Source organism: Apium graveolens, chromosome 9, assembly GCF_009905375.1.
Source record: "Apium graveolens cultivar Ventura chromosome 9, ASM990537v1, whole genome shotgun sequence".
Classification (NCBI taxonomy): Eukaryota; Viridiplantae; Streptophyta; class Magnoliopsida; order Apiales; family Apiaceae; genus Apium; species Apium graveolens.
Window position 1 is genome coordinate 245,895,510 of NC_133655.1, and position 21,066 is coordinate 245,916,575.

Consider the following 21,066-nt stretch of genomic DNA (forward strand, 5'->3'; position numbering starts at 1 on the left):
AAATCCATTGAGCTAGCCGTTATCATAGGATATAGTTTTGTGATTAATGATTATTATATTCCACAATGATCAATGTCCTCTATGTTTTAAGAAATTCGTGAAATCAAATTCCATTTTTAATAGTAGGATTAACTTGTTCTCATTTATATATTGTTTCATTCCCTCTGTCATTATTCTAGTAACTACTAATCACCTTTTGAGCTTTGATTGTGAAATGCAGTCCCAAAGCAGAGAGTCAGTATCAGAGCATTCCTTGGTTGAATTTTAAAAAAAGGAACGTGGAGATAAATAAATTAAATCTGGAAGATCTTAGGGCCATTTAACTGGAGTCCAATTCACAATTAGCCAATTAGAAATGACCAAAGAGCAGATATTTCCTAAAGCAACAAATTAAATTATTAATGCCACATTTTTCTAATTCTGACAACTATTTGTCCCCAAAATACTTTTCATGTAGAAAGTCGTATTGACTGAAATAATCTTCAACCAATAATGTGACGTAAAAACTGATCAAATTTACACTACTGACTATGATGATTTATAGTTAAATATTCAAATTAAAGTTTTTTTTATTGGTACAATTTTTTAAAACTGGGTGCTAGAATAAATTTATTTTTCTTTGCTAAATTGTTTTTGCAGAATTATTGATAATAAAAATGATTTCAATTCACCGAGAGATAATTAAATATCTTGACAAGCTTTTTTGTCACATCAATCTGGACTCTGGAGTCTAGAAAATTTTGACTTTAACCAAGCTTACCGGCCTGAAAGCTTGAAGTCGTCATAATCAAGATTTTGATAACAGTACTACGGACCATTTTTGACCTAGTTTCAAACTTTAACACAAAAACTAGCACTAACAAAACAAGAAGAAAGCACGGTATATAATCGATGGAATTAAGATTAACAACAATTATTCGATCACACTTAAATTTTACTTAGACTTAAAACTTATAGTATAATATGTATGCTATGTATTTTTTTTTATTCCTGCAATCTACAAATATAAAATGCGGCAATCTTTACTATACATGTATCATGAAGTTGTTGTATCTACAAATTAATTTCCGACCACACGCCGGCGGTCCCTCTGGAGAAGTCCCTCCAATACCACCTTTTTCTTGTACTCCACGGACTCCAAATTTAGACTGCTTAAATTCAACCTACTATTCTTTTTAGTTCTTAACCTGGGAACCATGTATAACCATGCACACGTACAAATAATTGCACAAACCTTTCCCCAGATTATCATTATAACAAGTGTTCCCATCATGATTGACATCCCAACAATCGGATCAACTTTGCCTTGAGTTTCTACGCCATTTTCACTGCGAATCGCCTTCTCTTTCGTTCGAATTAGGGGCGGGAGAGATATGGAATGTGACAGAACTCTTGTTGTTTTAGTTGGCACAATATTTTGTTCTACTTGTAGCGGACCGAAGCTGCTTGATCGGCTTCTCTTTTTCTCTTTTTTCGGAGTTTGCCTATTGCCTTCCTTCACTAACAGAATTGACTGCTCGAACTTACTAATTTTTTCGGTGAAATTTTCTTCGCCTATCTCAGAATTCTTCTTCTGCTATACAAAATAAATAAATATAAGTGTTGCAAAATTTGCTGCCTAGGTTAAACTTTTAGCATTTTTGTTGATTTTTATAAAAGTGGATTTGATAGAACATTTATACTACAAATAAAAAAAACCGAATCACAGGTTGCGTTGATTGACGCATAAGTATCTGAACGATTAAATGTCTATTTACATACCTTGTGGTTGTGGACTTTATTGTTGTTGTTGTCACGGGGTGCAGGCGCCGGAAAATTTGTCTTATCAATTCCGGAAGCTTGCTTGTTAGTCTTTTGCAGAGAAATCTTTTTGTCCAAGTTAGGAGAGGGAGTGAAGTCTTTAGTACTCCGGTTAGGTTTTTCCGACACGGCGGCCTTCACATGTTTAGTTTGGACGGCAGATTTATTTACACAGAAACTCGACAAGAATGTCAACGAGGTTGTCTTGTTATTCTTGGAGCTACTTGCAGCAGCTTTCATGTCTTTAGAAAGTTTTTTGTTGGAAGATCGGAAACAACCAGTAAAGCAGCTCAAATTTTTGGGCATAGATTCAGTACTAGAATTTTGTAGGGTTTCGTCCATATATGGAAGGAGTAGCTAGCTAGATGGAGAATGTGGAGGGGGCATAAAGGATTTTTTAATATTCTATACATCATGTTCAACACAAATTATGTCACGCCTTTTATACTTTGGCATGATTGCTTTCGTATCAATTACGATTTCGGTACAAATTACAAATTTACCGAGAATCGAAACTATAGACACATTATATGTATAATAATATCTTCTTTCTTACTATAATTTTATAAACAGTGACTGTCCGTGCACAAAATATATATTTCATCACTATAATTTTGGTCCACTATAAGGTGAAATGGGAATCAAAATCTTATTGCCGTTTAGGAAATTTTAAATTTTTTTATTTTTTTATTTAAATTATATAAATGAATTCATAAGTAATAAGTTGATAAATGTTTATAAGTTATATAGGTATTTGAATAATTTTACTTCTAATTTAGAATTCTTTTTACTTAAAATATATTAAAATAAGTAATTTTAAAAAATAATTATCTTCATTCTTATATTTTAAGTTAAATTAACATTTAAAAAATATTTTTAAAACTAAAATTAAGAAAAAATGTGAAAAATAAAAAATAAGTTAACAAAAAGTATGTCATTACTAACATTCAACTTGTAAATTTAACTTATAAATTGAGTCGATAAGCACTCGTATATAAACTATTGTGGATAGAAAACTGATTTATCAGATTTGCAGACTCTTGATATCATGTTTAGTACAGTTTCAACTTCCAATTTTCACATGAGTCTAACTAGTTCGTAAAATTAACCTTGTATCCAATATTTGCGATGATGGATTATCTTATCAAAATTCAAAGGTATGTGGTTATATACCAACCAGTGGAGTATCAAGCAGGGGAACTGTGTTTCTTATAAAATTAAATTTTATAGTTTTTATTATTAAATTTTTTAAAAATTCATGAAAGTGTTTCTTAAAATTAAAAAATGTAATAATATTTTTTCAAAATTTGTTCAATATCCCCTTAAATATAAATTTCTGAATCCATCCCTGATATTATCTCATTTAAAAGTTAAAGGTATGTGCCTACACTTGTTACGAAAAACTGTCAGATTCTTAAAGAGTAAAAATTCTTTTCGAGAATGAAACTGGTAGGAAAAGACTGTGAATGTAGAAGGAAAAGACTTGGACAAATTGGAGGGCCAGTTCTTCGCTTGTTCCCCCCACGTTTTCACCTAGTCCATATACTATCCCCCTGTTCCCCTTTTTTCATCATTTCCTTATATAAATAACCTACCTAATCTCATTAACCTTTTTATATTCTTTTCCGTTTTATTTTAATGTAAGCTTATCCAGGAAGGACTTATCATAAACTTCTGAACCATCGATCTCAAACTTTTTACTAATTATCATTTCGTTAATTTACTGATATTCGGATGCACGAACAGCCTATGCACTTTTCCTAGGATAAATCGCGAAGTTAACTTTAGGGCTGAGCATAAATTAGCCAAACCGACCGAAACTGTACAATCCAAACCGACCAAACTAAATTTTACGTTTACTAACGGTTTGTTTCGGTTTTGGATTGACATTTTAAAAACCGAATTTTTTCGGTTTGATTTCGATTTTTACCTCCAAACCGACCGAAATAACCAAACCGAACCGAACCACATATTTAGAATGAAATAATAATAGGCATATATTAGTAATGTGCAATTAATAATAAATTTATAATTTATAACATATGTGTAAACTAAAACATATAAAAGAACTAATCTTAATATTTTATTCTAAGATATTAATATTTATGTATGTGTTATGTTTTCATAATTTTTATTTTTATTCAATAAAAGTATGAGAGTTGGTCGCATCTTTCTCGTCTTCTTACCTTTTTTAATGTCTCAGATTCATATTTTTTATATAATCTTTTTGAATATGATTATAATAAAAAATATAATTCTATAATATGAAACAAACTTTCGAGTCTTATTTACAAGTTCAAGTTTAATTTAATTTTTAACTTTATTTTATAGAAAAAATGGTTAAAACCGAAACCAAACCGAACCGAACCGTTTTAAACGGATTGGTTTGGTTTGGTTTTTTCACATAACGGTTTGGTTTCAGATTGGACTTTAAGGAAACCGCTAACTTCGGTTTGGTTCAGTTTGGACCCTCCAAACCGCCCAAACCGACCGATACTCACCCCTAGCTAACTTGTTATTTTCCGCCCATTATTTACCAACTAATTTTAATCAAAAAAATTGATTAGCTAACATTTTTTTAATTTGAACCTTTTTGTTATTGAAAAATCGATGACTACATTATTCGGTTGAAAATGACCATATTGATCAATTAAAAACTGACAATCAATATACAATTATACATCGATTTTAAATCCATTTGATCAACTAAAATCAATCATAAAAAAGCTCATACATGTGCAAATTTGTACACATCACCAGTTTAATATGGCACATACAACCATTTTGCTAATACTCCCTCCGTCTCATATTTCATGGTTGAATTATTTTTTATAGTTGTCCCATAATATTGGCTAATTTATTTTCTTGTCCTCTTTAACGTCATTAATATCTTTGACTAATCGCTGTTAATAACCTAGTTTTTTGTTGTGAATAGTTGTTGTGCTTAAAATCAGTCGTGAGCCGGATTTATGGCCCATAGGGAGAATTGGGCCCTGTGGATGGCAGAGTAGGGGGTATGGACCCGTATGGATTACTATTGTATGGGTATTAGGGAATATGATGATTGCCTATCTGAAGGGGTATTAGCAAAGGAAAGCTAGAAGCGTAGTTGATGGACGCCTAATACCCCAGGGTCTCTGTAGTATATCAAGACACCAGGGTATTCGTAGAATGTTACTTGGCCGGGCTATTCTGACAGTGGTAAGAGGCCTATAGAAGCAGTGTCTAGTTGGAGACGAACTCTACAATGGGATAGCAAGGAAGACGTGACTCCTAGCGACTTATAACTACTTACAAACAGATTTATTTGATGCATGTATGGAATATACATATATATGGTTGATAAATACAATAATGACATGGATAAGTAAGGGTTAGTGGTGTATTAGAAGTAGGACTCTCTTATCCTAGCCTAAACCTAGCTGGATAAGGATCAAGAACAACCCTAGGCTTGGGCAAAAATGTGGTTGGCTAATCTGATGAGGAGTCCTACAACAACTAGAACTACATGCGGACTTGATTCCTATAAATATAGGATATGTAGGCCATTTTTGGGGTTACATACACACATGCTTTCTCTACTAATCATCGAGTAGAAGCATTCTGTGAGATCATCCGAGCATTTTTACGACTGAGTAGGAATTATTCAGTCATCGTACCTCGGAAACCTTGCAAATTCAGTCCAAACACAGCCTTACTCGCCACCAGATTCCGGCGAGTTGGGCGTATACAGCTATCAGGAATAGGCCAACGATCCGACCTAGATCTAGACATACTTCCCGTTATTTCATCGATTTCCTCCAAAAAGTGTTGTACCAATTTCCTCTCACAACATTTCTGGCGCTAGAAGGAGGGGTGGGTTGGTATCGTGCTTGAATTAATTTCTAGAGAGGAGAGATGTCGGGAAGTTCCGGTAATAAACGAACGCCAAGCGGGAGTCATAACGACCGCGAGGAAGGAGATGAAGGAGTTACGAACTCAGAACTTTTAAGGAAGATTGAACAGATGAGTCAGAAGATCGTTTCCTTGGAGAAGAAGACACTAAGGATGAAAAGGTGGAAACAAAAATACGACGGTAGTGGCCAAAAGGCTAAAAAGGCTCAAGTCTCGCCGGTTCGTCTTAACTTTGACGAGGAAGAGGAGGATTTGGAGGACGATCAGAAGAAACCAACATTCTCAGATGTTGAAACTGATTAGGAAAATCCCGATTGGGATGCCGATGAAGAGGACTATCGCGAGTCCGAGGGCTCCCCCACGCGTAACATCATTGTGTTTGATAGGATGAGGGAGAAGTTGAGTAACAAGGACCTGCATCATAAGCTGATGGAGACGCGAGATAGAGCTGAATGGAGAAAGCAAACAGAGAAATCAGCCTCGAAGGGGTCTCAAAGAGAAAAAATAGTCTCTCGGGCTTCTCAGAGGGAGAAATCAGGTTCTCGGTCTCACACCCAGGACCGAAGATCCTGTTCAGTAAAGACCCCGGTTATGGAAGAGGAGGAACGCAGTGCTAGCTCTCATCATAATTCTGTGATACCTTCTAGTGAGGATTCCACTGAAAACTCAGATGCTGAGGGAAGTCTCTTCTCGGACGGAGAAGACAGGCAATATAAAGTGAAAGATTTGAGGGTAGCCCTAAGGAGCCTAAAGGCCAAAAAGCATGCACGCTCTGATTTGACCGTCACGTCCCCCTTTACTAGAAAAGTGAGAGACTCCCCTCTTTCACGTTCTATAGGGGGGGTAGGGGACTTAAAGTTCAGTGGAATCACAGACCCCGTGGAATATTTGAGCCGTTTTAACACGGAAATGGAGGTATACCAAATTAATAACTTGACTAAGTGCCGTCTACTAGCTGTTACACTAAGGGATAACGCCCACCAGTGGTTTAAGAGGCTTCCAGCTAATTCAATTAGGTCCTGGAGGCAAATGAACGAAATGTTCCTATCCCAATTCCGGGCATCGGTGGCATACGCTCCACCTGCCAATACGCTGGAAAATATCAAGCAAAAGGATAATGAGACTTTGAACGAGTACCTGAAGCGTTTTAACGACGAAGTACCCAAAGTAAGGAAAGCCTCGGAAGAGACTTATAAGAATTTTTTGATAGTCGGGGTTAAGCCAGGAACGGATTTCTGGAAAGAACTTCAGCGACAAGAGCCAAGAACTCTAGCAGCCTTCTATGCCAAGCCAGTGCCCCATAAGGTGGTGGAAGAATCTCTAGCTAAACTCAAAAAGGACAATAACCCAGGAGGTTCGGGAAATTGGGGTAAAAATAAGAGGAACAGATCTTACAGCCCCAAAGGAAGGGGGTATGCTCATAGGACCTCATACGGGACGACCCCGTATAGTGGAAACCAGGCGGAGAGGTCATAGAAGGATGATAAGAAAGCCCCAATTACGGTGAATACCGCTGGCTCTCAAAGGAGCGCGAGTTATAAATATCCTGCCAAAAGAGAGGCTGCTAGGTACACGGAGTATACCCCCTTAACTGCCCCAATAGGGCATATCCTTGAAGTTGGGGACAAAAGTTGCATTTTCCGTAAACCAGCCCAAAACGGACTACCTGGAAGAAAGGATATGACTCGATATTGTGCTTTCCATGATGCTAATGGACTTGAGACGACGGAATGTCATCACTTGAAAGACCACATAGAGGATCTGATCAGAAAAGGATTTCTGACAGAATTTGTAGCTGAAAAAGCCAAAAGGTATAAGGATGATAAGCCGGGAAAGGAAGGGGAAAAAGGAAATCCCGAGAGACCCGTAAGGGCCAAAAGCATCCATACTATCATCGGAGGTCCTTACATTGGAGGCTCAAGCCAAAATACCATGAAAAATTATGCTCATGAGGCAAGGGGACCAATCCTCACTAATGTCTGCAACATGTCAGAGAGGCCTCCCAAGTACTTTAAGGGGGAATCAGCCTTCGTAACCTTCAGAGAGGTAGACGCCCGACACGTGCATCACCCTCACAACGATGCCTTAGTCGTGAATGCTTTAATTGGAGGAACTAATGTATACCGAATGCTGGTGGATAATGGGAGTTCCGTCAATATTTTAGCCTATAGCACTTACCAGAAAATGGGGCTAGTAGATAGTGAATTATTACCCTGCTATAATGATGTGTAAGGATTTACCAACCCCCCTGTCTTGGTGGTGGGGCGAATTAAATTGCCTGTTATCTTGGGGGAAGAGCCTCGGAAAGCCACGCGAATCACCGAGTTCGTGGTGGTAAATGAAGATATATCCTATAATGGGATTATTGGCAGACCCCTGCTAAGGGAAATGAGAATAATTACGTCTATTCATCACTTCTCTATAAAATTCCCTACCCTTAATGGAATTGGATGGGCAAAGGGCTGCCATGCGGACTCTAGGGAATGTTACAGAAGAGCTCTGCATATGGCTATGCGAGCAAGTAGGCATCTGTTTGATGGGGGTTCAAGTGAAGAGTGCTACCGATACTTGGAGCCGGCTAATGAGAAAAATGAAAATACCCCTCAAGAGTGTAGAGTAAAGTCAAAAAGGGAATCTTGCAATATAATTATGATTGTGCAACACCCTGGTGAGGAGCCATACACGGCTGTTGCCTCTTTTCAGGGGGTAGGTACCCGCAAAGAAGTACTCTTGCTGGAGGCTCCGAAAATTGGGAAAATCACGGAAGTTGTAGAACCCTTGGTGGAGGGGGTAGTTGAAGAGGTAAATGACAGCGATTTTGAAAGCTTTGATGCCGTTGATGGTTTACCCGAGAAAGAGGAAAATAAAAAGGCTCAGTCTGGGGTGGAAATAGACCGTGATCCTCGAATGCCGGAATCGAGTGAAAAAGCGGGTGCTGCTGGAGACACCGTCTCAGTTAAGGTAGATGATCTTGATCCGACAAGGGAACTCAAAATTGGTAAACAACTAAGTGCCGAGTTGCAAATAGCCCTAACTTCATTCTTGAAGAAAAACTTGGATGTTTTTGCATGGAGTCATTCTGACATGATAGGGGTGGACCCCAGAGTCATGTGTCACCATCTGAATATTGACCCCGATAAGAGGGCTGTAAGGCATAAGAGAAGGGCCATGAGTGGAGAAAGGGCTTCGACTTTGAAATAGGAAGTCGACCGACTATTGAAAGCTGGCTTAGTAACGGAGTCATTCTACCCCTTGTGGTTGGCAAATCCTGTCTTAGTTAAGAAGCCTAATGGGAAATGGCGTACATGTGTGGATTTCATTGATTTGAATAAGGCCTACCCAAAAGATAGTTTTCCATTGCCTCACATCGATCAGCTGGTTGATTTAACGACAGGTCACGCCCTTCTGAGCTTCATGGATGCGTACTTGGGGTTTAATCAAATCCCTATGTATGAGCCGGATCAAGAACATACATCATTACAGAGGGTTATATTTCTATATTGGAATGCCCTTCGACCTGGTTAATGCTGGGGCTACATATCAAAGGCTAGTCAATATGATGTTTAAGAACCAAATTGGGAAAACCATGGAGGTATATGTGGACCATATGTTGGTAAAGTCAAAAATGGCAAGGGATCATATAATACACCTTTCAGAAATGTTTGACATATTAAGACGATTCAGGATGAAGCTTGATAGGGATAAATAAATCCTGATTGTATAATTAAATATTACATTAATGGGCTGCTGGGCCCAACAAGAGGATATATGACATTCAGACCAGAAAGGTTAAGCCTGATGGACCAGATCAGGCCTGATGGAATAAAGAAGGCCCAAAAGCCCTGATTATTAATTAATTTCGTAATTAATTAATAAGGGAAAAATCAGCCATTGAGAAGAGTCCCGATGAAGATATAAATCCTTATAGATTAGCCTCAAGGGGACCTAAAAGGATAAGGGATCAGTTTCCTACTATCTAGGACTCCAAAGTCCATTCTAATTATGAGACTTGCCCGCCAAGTCTCCTATACCAAGTCCAATTCAAGGACTCCCAACATCTATATAAGGGGCCTCACCCCACAAATCAGAACTATATTTTTTGGCTTGATTCTCTAATTCACAGAGATACGTAGACATCTCGTAAAGGCAGAATTAAGCTACGAAACACGAGAGCAGCCATTAAAGGCCTTGAGCTCCTGAATCTTAGTAATAAATACAGCAAATAATAACCTTAGTATTTTATCCATAACATTTGGCACCGTCTGTGGGAAGCACAACAACAACCATGGCGAGAACACGGAGAACAATTGGAGCTCTAGAGGAAGGAACATCATCAGAGATAACCCAGGTGATTTCATCAACCGTGGAGGTTCCTCCCCATTCAACTTATGCATCTACTCAGGGGGAAGCCCAGACAGGGGTAACTCAACCTCAGCTACAAGGGACAACTCCCCCGACTATTCAAGGTATGAATCCTCAAGTTCAACAAGTACATATACCTGTGAATTCTCGACCCGCCGGGTATGAATATTCAACTATTGTTACTACTAACCCCCCTTATAGGATGCCCCTTCACCCTGAGGTTGGAGGAAGCGGATATGCTGGGCGAAGCGAAGCACGAGGGCAGTCGCCCCCCTATATACGAGGTTTGGGTCATATCCATGAGGATCGGGAATTTTCTGGTCCTTACACTGAGAGAGACTCCGAATCTTCGGATGATGAAGTGGCCCCGAGAAGGAGGCGTCCTGGAAAAGAGCCAATGGCCGATGGAAGGCAACGCCCCCAAAGCACCCCAGGGGCGAATCCCCAAGAAGTGCAGGAAAGGATCAGGGCTCATGAGGCTGAAATCCAAAGGCTGAGGCGTGATTTGGAGTCTCACCAGGCCACCAGACCCCAGATACCTCCTAGGGGAAGAAATCCTCCTCCAGTCATAGACCTGGATGGTCCGGTAAGAAGAAGGGCTGCTGTCCCAAGAACTGATCCAAGCAATCTCCTTCCCCTTGGAGATCCTGATGATCCAACTCCACCCTTCACAGAAGAGATAATGAATGCCCATATCTCAAGGAAATTCAAGATGCCCACTATCAAAGCCTATGATGGCACGGGAGGCCCCGCTAATCATGTTAGGACATTCTCTAATGCACTGTTGCTTCAGCCCGTGAATGATGCTATAAAGTGTCGGACCTTCCCTCAAACCCTGTCGGGTATGGCTCAAAGATGGTACAGTCGCCTGCCCCCAAATTCTATTGGATCGTTCAGAGAATTAAGTCAGGCTTTTATTAAGCAATTCATCAGTGGAAGAGTCCATGAGAAAAGTTCAGCATCTCTTATGAGTCTTGTGCAGGGAGCTAAGGAATCCTTGAGAGATTACCTGAATCGTTTTACAAAGGAGGATTTAAAAGTCCCAGACCTTGATGATAAGGTAGCCATAATAGCACTGCAACAAGGAACTAGGGATGAGTTTTTCAAGATGTCCTTGGCCAAACGTCCCCCTGAAAACATGTTGCAACTCCAAGAGAGGGCAGGGAAGTATATCAAGGTTGAAGAAAGCATGAGGAAGACCGTGGTAAGTAATGAGCCCACTGGAGGCAAGAAGCGAAAAACTGATCTGGAGTATATTGCTAAGGACAAATATCCTAGAACCGAACAAAACCCTGATTCAACCCCCAAGAAGGGAGGACCTGGGCAAAAGTTCACTGAATACGCTAAGCTGAGTGCTCCTAGAAGTCAGATTTTGATGGAGATTGAGAAAGATAGAGATATTCGCTGGCCTAAGCCCTTGAAGGCTGATCCCGCCAAGCTAGATAAGAGCAAGTATTGCAGGTTTCACAAGGATGTTGTCCATGACACCGATGAGTGTAGGCAATTGAAAGATGAAATTGAATTTTTGATTCGAAAAGGAAGGTTGAACAAGTATACTGGAGATGGAGGGGACAGAAATAATAATGGAAGGAAGAACTTTGAAGATCGTAGGAGGGACCAAGACGACCAGGGGCGGAATCCCCAACCTAGAGGGCCGGTTATAAATGCAATTTTTGGAGGACCGCGACGCCCTCGAGGGCCTGTGATAAACACGATCTTTGGAGGTCCAACTGCTGCTGGATTGTCCAAAAATTCCAGAAAGGCATATACTAGGGAGGTTATGCATATTGTTGGAGAAGCCCCGAAGAGGGCCAGGACAGAAGTAACATTGGCTTTTGATGATTCCGACCTAGAGGGTGTGAAGTTTCCCCATGACGACCCGCTGGTCATAACACCGATAATAGGAAATAGCCCGGTTAAGAGGGTCCTTGTGGATAATGGTGCTTTTATGGATAACTTGCTCCACGACACCTTTCTAAGAATGGGGTATAACGACTCCCAGTTGACACCAGCCGACATGCCGATATATGGATTTGCTGGAGTAGAATGTCCTGTGGAAGGGATAATCAAATTGCCGACCACCATAGGTACGGAACCAAGGCAAGCAACGCAGATGCTGGATTTCGTGGTGGTAAAGGCTAGTTCAACTTATAATGCTATCATGGGGAGAACAGGGATACATGCCTTCAAGGCAGTCCCCTCTTCCTACCATTCAGTCATGAAGTTTCCCACCCGAAACGGGATTGGAGAAGAGAGAGGAGATCAAAAAATGGCTAGAAGCTGTTATGTGGCCTCTTTGAGGGCAGATGGAGTCGGGGGGCAGGTTCTTTCTATTGAAGATATGGATGTTCGAGAAAATGATGAGAATAGAGGAAGGCCAGCAGAAGAATTGGTTTCGGTTCCTTTAGACCCCGAGAATCCTGAGAGGATGACTTTCATTGGAGCCACATTAGAGGAGCCCCTTAGAGGGAAGTTAGTGAAATTTTTGCAAGAAAATAGTGATGTGTTTGCATGGTCAGCAGCTGATATGCCAGGCATAGACCCGGAGTTAATTACTCACAAGCTAAACGTGGATCCAAGCCGGAAGACAGTGAAACAAAAGAAAAGAAATTTTGCCCCGGAAAGACAAGAGGCTATAAAACAGGAAGTAGAAAAGCTCTTAGAGGCTGGTTTCATTGAGGAGATTCAATTTCCGGAATGGTTAGCAAACCCGGTAATGGTGAAGAAGGCTAATGGAAAGTGGAGGATGTGTATAGACTTTACTGACCTGAATGATGCATGCCCTAAAGACTATTTTCCGTTGTCGAGGTTTGATACTTTGATTGATGCCACTGCTGGACATGAGATGCTGAGTTTCATGGATGGATTTAGCGGATACAACCAGATCAAAATGTATAAGGATGACATTCCAAAGGTATCATTTATCACTGACTTTGGTGTTTATTATTATCTTGTTATGGCGTTTGGTCTCAAGAATGCAGGAGCCACCTATCAAAGGTTGGTGAATAGAATTTTTAAGGATCTTATTGGTAAGACTATGGAAGTCTATGTTGATGACATGTTAGTCAAGAGTCTAGTAAAGACTGATCATATAGCCCATTTAAGTGAAGCTTTTGAGGTCCTGAGGTACCACAAGATGATGTTGAATCCTACGAAGTGTGCTTTCGGAGTAGGATCTGGAAAATTCTTGGGACTGATGGTCTCAAAGAGGGGAATTGAGGCTAACCCGGATAAAATAAAGGCGATCCTGGACATGGAACCACCAAAAACTGTTAAGGATGTTCATAAGCTTACAGGAAGGGTTGCTGCGCTAGGATGATTCATCTCCAAGTCGGGGGACAAGTGTTTGTCATTCTTCAAATCGCTAAAGAGCATCAAAGACTTTGTATGGAGTGAGGAAAACCAGAAGGCATTTGAAGAGTTAAAGAAGTATATGGCCCAGGCCCCGTTGTTGACCAAGCCAGTTCTAAGTAAAATTTTATTCTTGTACTTGGCTGTTTCAGAGAGCGCCTTGAGCACGGTGTTGGTTAAGGAAGAACTGAAAGTCCAGAAACCCGTATACTATGTCAGCAAAATTTTGCATGGTGCTGAGTTGAATTATTCAACTATTGAGAAATTCGCTTTAGCCTTGGTAATGGCTTCAAGAAAGCTGCATCCTTATTTTCAAGCTCACCAGATTGAAGTGCTAACAAATCAGCCACTGAGAAATATCATTCACAGTCCCAAGGCAAGTGGGAGACTGATTAAGTGGGCAATAGAGTTGGGAGAGTTCGATCTCAAGTATAAGCCACGTACGACTATAAAAGCCCAGGCACTAGCTGACTTCGTGGTGGAATGTACCATACCCAACCAAGAAGTCGGGGGGCAGGAAGATACCATACCTCAAGACAAGGGAGTCGACAATGGGGACAGGGAGAAGGATGATGAATATTGGGTTCTCTATTTTGATGGAGCATCAAAAACAAATTCCAGTGGAACAGGGTTGGTTTTGCAAAGCCCTGATGGATTCTTAATTAAGTATGCTATGAAGCTAGACTTCCCAACCACAAACAATGAGGCAGAGTATAAAGCCCTGATTGCTGGCCTTGGTCTAGCTGGGACACTTAGAGTCAAAAACTTAAAGGTCCGTGGAGACTCGAAGCTGATCATATCCCAGGTAAAGGGAGAATTTGAGGCAAGGGATGATACGATGGCTAAGTATGTTCGCCTAGTAAGGGCTGTGATGACCCAATTTAATGAATGCCTTGTTGAACACATTCCAAGGGAAGAAAATGCTAAAGCAGATGCGCTATCAAAGTTTGCTTCATCTGAGATTGAAGAAAGTTCAGGAAGTGTGTACTTCCGTGTTTTGAAGACACAAAGCATAGATGTTAAGCTTGTGGCTCCCATAGGCTTGGGGACGTCATGGATTGATCCCATCAAGGCTCACATTCAGACCGGTTGGTTGCCAAGCGATGCAACTGAGGCACGGAAGTTAACTATTCGAGCACTAAGGTACTCTTTGATAGATGGAATTCTGTATAAGAGATCTTTCGTGGTTCCTTACTTGAGGTGTCTCAGGCCTGACGAGGCACGCTTGGCTCTTGAGGAAGTGCATGAAGGTATTTGTGGGCAACACTTGGGGGGCAGGGCCTTGGCTCATAAGATAACCCGTTTAGGCTTCTATTGGCCAGAAATGATGGCTGATGCCAAAGAATATGTGAAGAAGTGTGATCGCTGTCAGAAGCATGCACCAGTTGTTAGACAACCCCCCGAGATGCTGACCTCTATCAACTCGCCTATTCCCTTTGCTATGTGGGGGATGGATATTCTAGGGCCTTTTCCTATGGCCACGGCACAAAGGAAGTTTCTGATTGTAGCCATTGATTATTTCACCAAGTGGATCGAAGCCAAATCCTTGGCCAAAATCACAACTAAGCAGGTTGCACAATTCCTGTGGGAAAACATTATGTGCCGATATGGAATTCCCCGTATCCTCGTCAGTGACAATGGAACACAATTCAACAATGAGGAATTTAAGAAGTATTGTGAAGAAAATGAAATTGAGTTACGATTCACCTCTGTGGCTCACCCACAAGCCAATGGGCAAGCAGAGGTAGCAAATCGGATAATCCTGGATGGACTAAAGAAGAGGATCGAGAAGTCAAGAAATAATTGGGTGGATGAAATACTTCCAATATTATGGGCCTACAGGACTACCTGTAGAGTCACGACAGGAGCAACTCCCTTCATGTTGGCATATGGGGCAGAAGCAGTAGTTCCAGTAGAGATATCACATTCCTCTCCAAGGATTCAGGCTTTCAATGTAGAAGAAAATGAGGAAGGGCAGAGGTTAGCCCTGGATTTAATTGATGAAGTGTGAGATAAAGCACATGCAAAGATAGTAGAGTATCAGAAAAAAGCTTCGTTTTATTACAACCTAAGGGTTAAAGAAAGATTCTTCAAGCAAGGAGATTTGGTATTAAGGAAAGTAGAAGCTTCTGGTGTAGGACAGAAAGGGAAGCTTGCCCCGAATTGGGAAGGGCCGTACAAAGTCAAGAGTGTTCAAGGTAGAGGAACCTATAAGCTGGAGACAATGGATGGTTTTAAAGTCCCAAGGACTTGGCATGCACAAAACCTGAAGGTTTACTATGTGTAGGGCAATTGAGTACGATTCTCACTTGTCTGGATGACAAGTAGGTTGAAAAGCACCTTGAAGCTTTGCTTGCATAGGATTTTATATTCCAGTAGAAAATACATTGTCAGGTTACTATTATTAAGGGTCGAACCCATATTATGTAAGGTTTTGAAAAACCAGACTTCAAATTGAAGAGTTCAAAATTATTTCAACCTATGGTTTGAGTTGTGATGGCACTTGTATGGCCAATTAGTTCAGGTTTGAATGCATATCAAAGTATCGGAAAGATAAAGATACGAATAAGGAAAGTAGCATGTAAAATAACCCCGGAGGGTAATAAGTTCTGATACAAATAAAAGTCCAGGCATAAGTTAAGGATAAAATTACAGAATAAAAAAACTACTCCTCCATGCGGGAGCCTTCATTCTCTTGCTCCTTATCAGCGCCTTCAGCATCCTTCGAAGGAGAAGCGGGAGGAGAAGCAGTGTTAGGATCCAAGATGCGATCATCTGGCTGAGGGGAGTTGAAGAGGGCGTCTATGCTGTCCTCCGACTCAGCCTGCTCGGGACTTATAAAGTCCTTAGGATCGACTAAGCCCGGGTGCTTCTCAGAAACCGCCTTTACGGCCGCATCCCATCCCTGAGTAAACTGTAGGGAATAAAGACCCTCATCATGAATCTCCATGAGATTCTTAAACTTGTCAGAATCCATGTAGTCATCAATGAGCTTATCCTTATCGCTCCTAAGTTTCACCAGCTCGGAATGAGCCTTAGCCAGCTCCTCTTTCTTCGTGTCCAGCTTCTTCTCCAGGACCTTGGCTCTCTCTTCCCATTTCTTCATCTCCTTCTCAAACCCATCTGAGTTACCCTTCCAGGACCTAGCCTGATGGAGGGCCGCCTGGAAGTAGGTATTACTCTGCAAAGAAATATGTATGAGTTAGCACAAGTTCGTTGAAATACGAGAAAGTTGGGATTCAAAGAAAAAGAGAAAAAAGGAAAAGTTATCGCAGCTTGGGCTTGAGAACCCAGAAGCTCAATAGTCTCGATATCACTCCCCGTAACAATGTCAGTAAAGTCATGAGGAATGATGGAATGGTACGACCAATCCTTAGCATGTTTGGTGGATCCAACCACCGTATCGCTCCTCCTGAAGCCCCAGTTAGGCCTGAAGGAATGTGCCTTAAGTGGAGGATCCACATCGTCCCTCAACTCGACCACCGGGACGTGGGGCTTAAGAAAAGAAGGACCGTCAGGTTTGCTCCTGGGGTCCTTGTTTAGCTTGGCCCTCTTCTGGCGGCCTGACTCCCCTTCCTTGGGCCTGTTGACATTATTGATGGCCTCGCAAGCTGAAAAGGAAAGATAGAAAGAATATTAAATTGCAGGAGAGATAAAATGTTACAATTAAAGGGAAGGAAAAATGGTTATCCAGTTATAAATTTACCCTTATCACTGGCCTGAGAGAGACCAACTTTCTTCAGAGAAAACTCCTCTAAGAGGGTCCAGGTGTCTATTTTCCCATCATCTGAAATTAAGGCTTGGTAGGCCATCTCCTCCTCATCAGATAATCTAATGCTACCTGGACTCCCATCTGACACTTTGCAAAAGGGCCTACGAAAGAGTGTGGCCCAATCACCCCCAGCCCAGGTCAGCCTCACAAACTCGTCCCTCCATTTGGGGTTATTCTCAACTATGGAATTACTATCGAAGATATGAGGGATTTTGGGCCGTTGACGAATTAAAACCCAACCTGGTTGACTCATGGCGCTATTATAGAATTGGAAAACTTTCCTAAAGACAGCTACAGAAAGAGGAAAATTGTTTCTAAGACAAAGGACCATAAAACAGATAATGTTCCTCCAAGCGTTAGGAGGGAGTTGACAAGGGTTAATTTGTACATCTGCAAGTAAGCGAGGAATAAATTCATGGAATGGGAACCTGAGACCCGCGGTCAGGGCTCCTCGATAGATAAACAAAGTATCCCCCTCCCAATTACAAGTCCTATCCCCAGGGGCGGCTGGAGTAATCCTAAGGTGGGGTGGAAGTCTGTACAGGGTGTTCATAGACTCTATCCTACCATCTAACTCATGAAAGGTGTTACCATGATTATACGAATCTAACTCAGATAGAGAGGGATATTCATCACCTCTCGAGTTAATCATATCAAGTAGGGAAGTATATGGAGATTGAATTTGAATGTTTGTACCTCTCTTAGAGACATTCATCTTCTGCAAACGAGCCAAGTCACGATCCTCCATTGATATGCTTCGGTTGAAGGCTTGAAACCCAGAAAAACCTGAGAAAGGTGGAGCTGCGGTGGCTGAGGTCGCCGGAAATCGCCTTCTCAAAAGGAGAACTCTAGAGAGATTTATGAGAGAAAATGAGAAATGTGAAGTGAAGTGAGGATTCTCACTTCACACTACACTTATATAGGCGAAAAGCTCGGAATACGAGGCGTTTCTAGGTCCATTTAGCCAGGCCCAACCTAAAAGCCCATCTACTAGAAATATCAGGAATAATCTAGAAGCTCCTATAGAAAATGAAGGGTCGAAAATCGACCAGAATTTTAAATTGGTTCGATCAGAGTCCTGATCGACGCAGAAGAGAGTCCTGATCGATATCTCATTTGAATAGGAGGGAAGAAATCCCCTAAGTTCGATCAGAGTCCTGATCGACGCAGAAGAGAGTCCTGATCGATATCTCATTCGAACAGGAGGGAAGAAATCCACTAAGTTCGATCAGAGTCCTGATCGACGCAAAAAAGGATCCTGATCGATATCTCATTCGAACAGGAGGGAAGAAATCCACTAAGTTCGATCAGAGTCCTGATCGACGCAAAAAAGGATCCTGATCGATATCTCATTCGAACAGGAGGGAAGAAATCCCCTAAGATCGATCAGAGTCCTGATCGACACAGAAGAGAGTCCTGATCGATATTCTATTCGATCAGAATGGTAGAAAGCCACTTAATTCGATCAGAACCCTAATCGAAATCGATCAGGAATCCTGGTCGATTAAGCCCATGTATCAGTCGACTAGGGAGTCACTTTGAAGGCCAATTCGATCAGAGTCCTGATCGAAATCGATCAGGAATCCTGTCGACCAGAATGTAAGTTCCTGAGCTAATTCGATCAGGATCCTGATCGAAATCGGTCAGGAATCCTGATCGATTTTGTATACATCCGGATCGATTTTGTATACATCCTGATCGATTTTGTATACATCCTGATCGATTTTGTATACATCCTGATCGATTTTAAGCCAGAAAAATAAGGATAAATCCCAGAAATTAAGGGAAAAATCCAGAAAAATAAGGATAAATCCCAGAAATTAGGGAAAAATCCAGGAAAAATAGGGATAAATCCCAGAAATTAGGGAGAAATCCAGAAAAATAGGGATAAATCCCAGAAATTAGGGAAAAATCCAGAAAATTAAGGATAAATCCCGGAAAATTAGGAAAAAATCCAGAAAGTTAAGGATAAATCCCGGAAAATTAGGGGAAAATCCAGAAATTGAGGGGAAAACCCTAGAATAAAAGGAATAGAATTAAATCATTGTAAACGTGTAGGTTGCTCCATACTTTACGCAGAACGATACCCAGTAAGGGAATAAATGAACTTAACTTTCGCGAAATCTTATACAGTTTCTCAAAAGTTGGGGGGGCAAATGATAGGGATAAATAAATCCTGATTGTATAATTAAATATTGCATTAATGGGCTGCTGGGCCCAACATGAGGATGTATGACGTTCAGACCAGAAAGGTTAAGCCTGATGGACCAAATCAGGCCTGATGGAATAAAGAAGGCCCAAAAGCCCTGATTATTAATTAATTTCGTAATTAATTAATAAGGGAAAAATCAGCCATTGAGAAGAGTCCCGATGAAGATATAAATCCTTATAGATTAGCCTCAAGGGGACCTAAAAGGATAAGGGATCAGTTTCCTACTATCTAGGACTCCAAAGTCCATTCTAATTATGAGACTTGCCCACCAAGTCTCCTATACCAAGTCCAATTCAAGGACTCCCAACATCTATATAAGGGGCCTCACCCCACAAATCAGAACTACATTTTTTGGCTTGATTCTCTAATTCACAGAGATACGTAGGCATCTCGTAAAGGCAGAATTAAGCTACGAAATACGAGAGCAGCCATTAAAGGCCTTGAGCTCCCGAATCTTAGTAATAAATACAGCAAATAATAACCTTAGTATTTTATCCATAACAAAGCTAAACCCCCAAAAATGTGTATTCGGGGTTGTTAGATATATTTGTGATGTCATGTCTATTAGTGATTTGTGTTTAGTTTTCAGATCTTAACTAACAGGACAAATCAGGACTTAACTGGAAATCAGTACTTATACTGAAGTCAGAACTTAAGATATCAGAACTTAAGTTATCAGAACTTAAGATATCAGAATATATTTATCAGAAGATAATATCAGGACTTAAGAAGACATTCAGATAAGGAAGGCGGCTGATTGAAGGAAAGAAGATCAAGTCTAAAACAAGAAGAGATATGCATGGAGAAGAATTCTATGAAGAATAGAAGACTTGGAGGAAAAGATAACTAGTTGATATATTTTAGAATACAGAATCATATTCGATATCAATTAGAAGATTATCTTGTAACTGTGTGTCTATATAAATACAGCATAGTGTTTACACTATATGTGTTATCTTAATCGAGAATATTATTCATTGTAATCCTAACAGCTCTCGTGATATTTGTTCATCACTGAGAGAGAACGGTTTCAATGCAATACTGTTTTATTAATAAGATTATTCTGTGTTTCATACTTGTGTTCTTAATTCGATTTGATTGTAGTATACACTGTATTCAACTCCCTTCTACAGTGTGTGTGACCTAACAAGTGGTATCAGAGCAATCTGTTAACACATATACAGTAAAGATCCAAAAAAATCATATCTGAAGAAGGGAAAACTCCAACCAAGCCCACCAAAACTGAAAAAACTCCAAAGACTCAAATTCATAATCGATATGAGACCATTGGGGTTCCCAAACTGAAACCTTCTGAGTATCCCATATGGAAAGTGAGGATGACTATGTTTTTGGAAGCTACAGATCCAGAATACCTTGACAGAATTAATGGACCACATAAGCCAACCAAGCTCTCTGTTATAGTTGCAGATCAGCCAGCACAGACTGTACCAAAGGAGAAAAGTGAATATACAGCTGAAGATATCTCATCTATTTCCAAGGATGCAAAGGTAAGGCATTTTCTGCATAGTTCCATTGATAATGTCATGTCAAACAGGGTAATAAACTACAAGACTGCAAAGGAGATATAGGATGCCTTGGAGACAAGATGCCAGGGAACTGATGCAATTAAGAAGAATAGGAGGACTATACTCACTCAAGAGTATGAGCACTTTGA

At 40.5% G+C, this 21,066-nt stretch overlaps 2 protein-coding genes across 3 annotated transcripts; one reads left to right on the forward strand and one right to left on the reverse strand.

Annotated features, from left to right (window-relative positions):
* Positions 1-883: 883 nt before the first annotated feature.
* Positions 884-2,224, reverse strand: LOC141684516 (uncharacterized). 2 transcript variants are annotated; one of them, XM_074489532.1, is made up of 2 exons: positions 1,762-2,224; positions 884-1,573 (listed from the first exon to the last, which is right to left on the reverse strand). In XM_074489532.1, exons 1-2 carry the CDS (start codon positions 2,140-2,142, stop codon positions 1,061-1,063), a joined length of 894 nt encoding a protein of 297 aa, XP_074345633.1. In that variant the 5' UTR covers positions 2,143-2,224; the 3' UTR covers positions 884-1,060. The 2 variants fall into 2 exon arrangements, with proteins under 2 accessions (XP_074345633.1, XP_074345632.1); XM_074489531.1 differs by having other exon boundaries at positions 884-1,576.
* Positions 2,225-7,374: 5,150 nt separating this feature from the next.
* Positions 7,375-7,926, forward strand: LOC141686111 (uncharacterized). The gene has a single exon (XM_074491167.1). The coding sequence runs from the start codon at positions 7,375-7,377 to the stop codon at positions 7,924-7,926; it is 552 nt and encodes a 183-aa protein (XP_074347268.1).
* Positions 7,927-21,066: the final 13,140 nt, after the last annotated feature.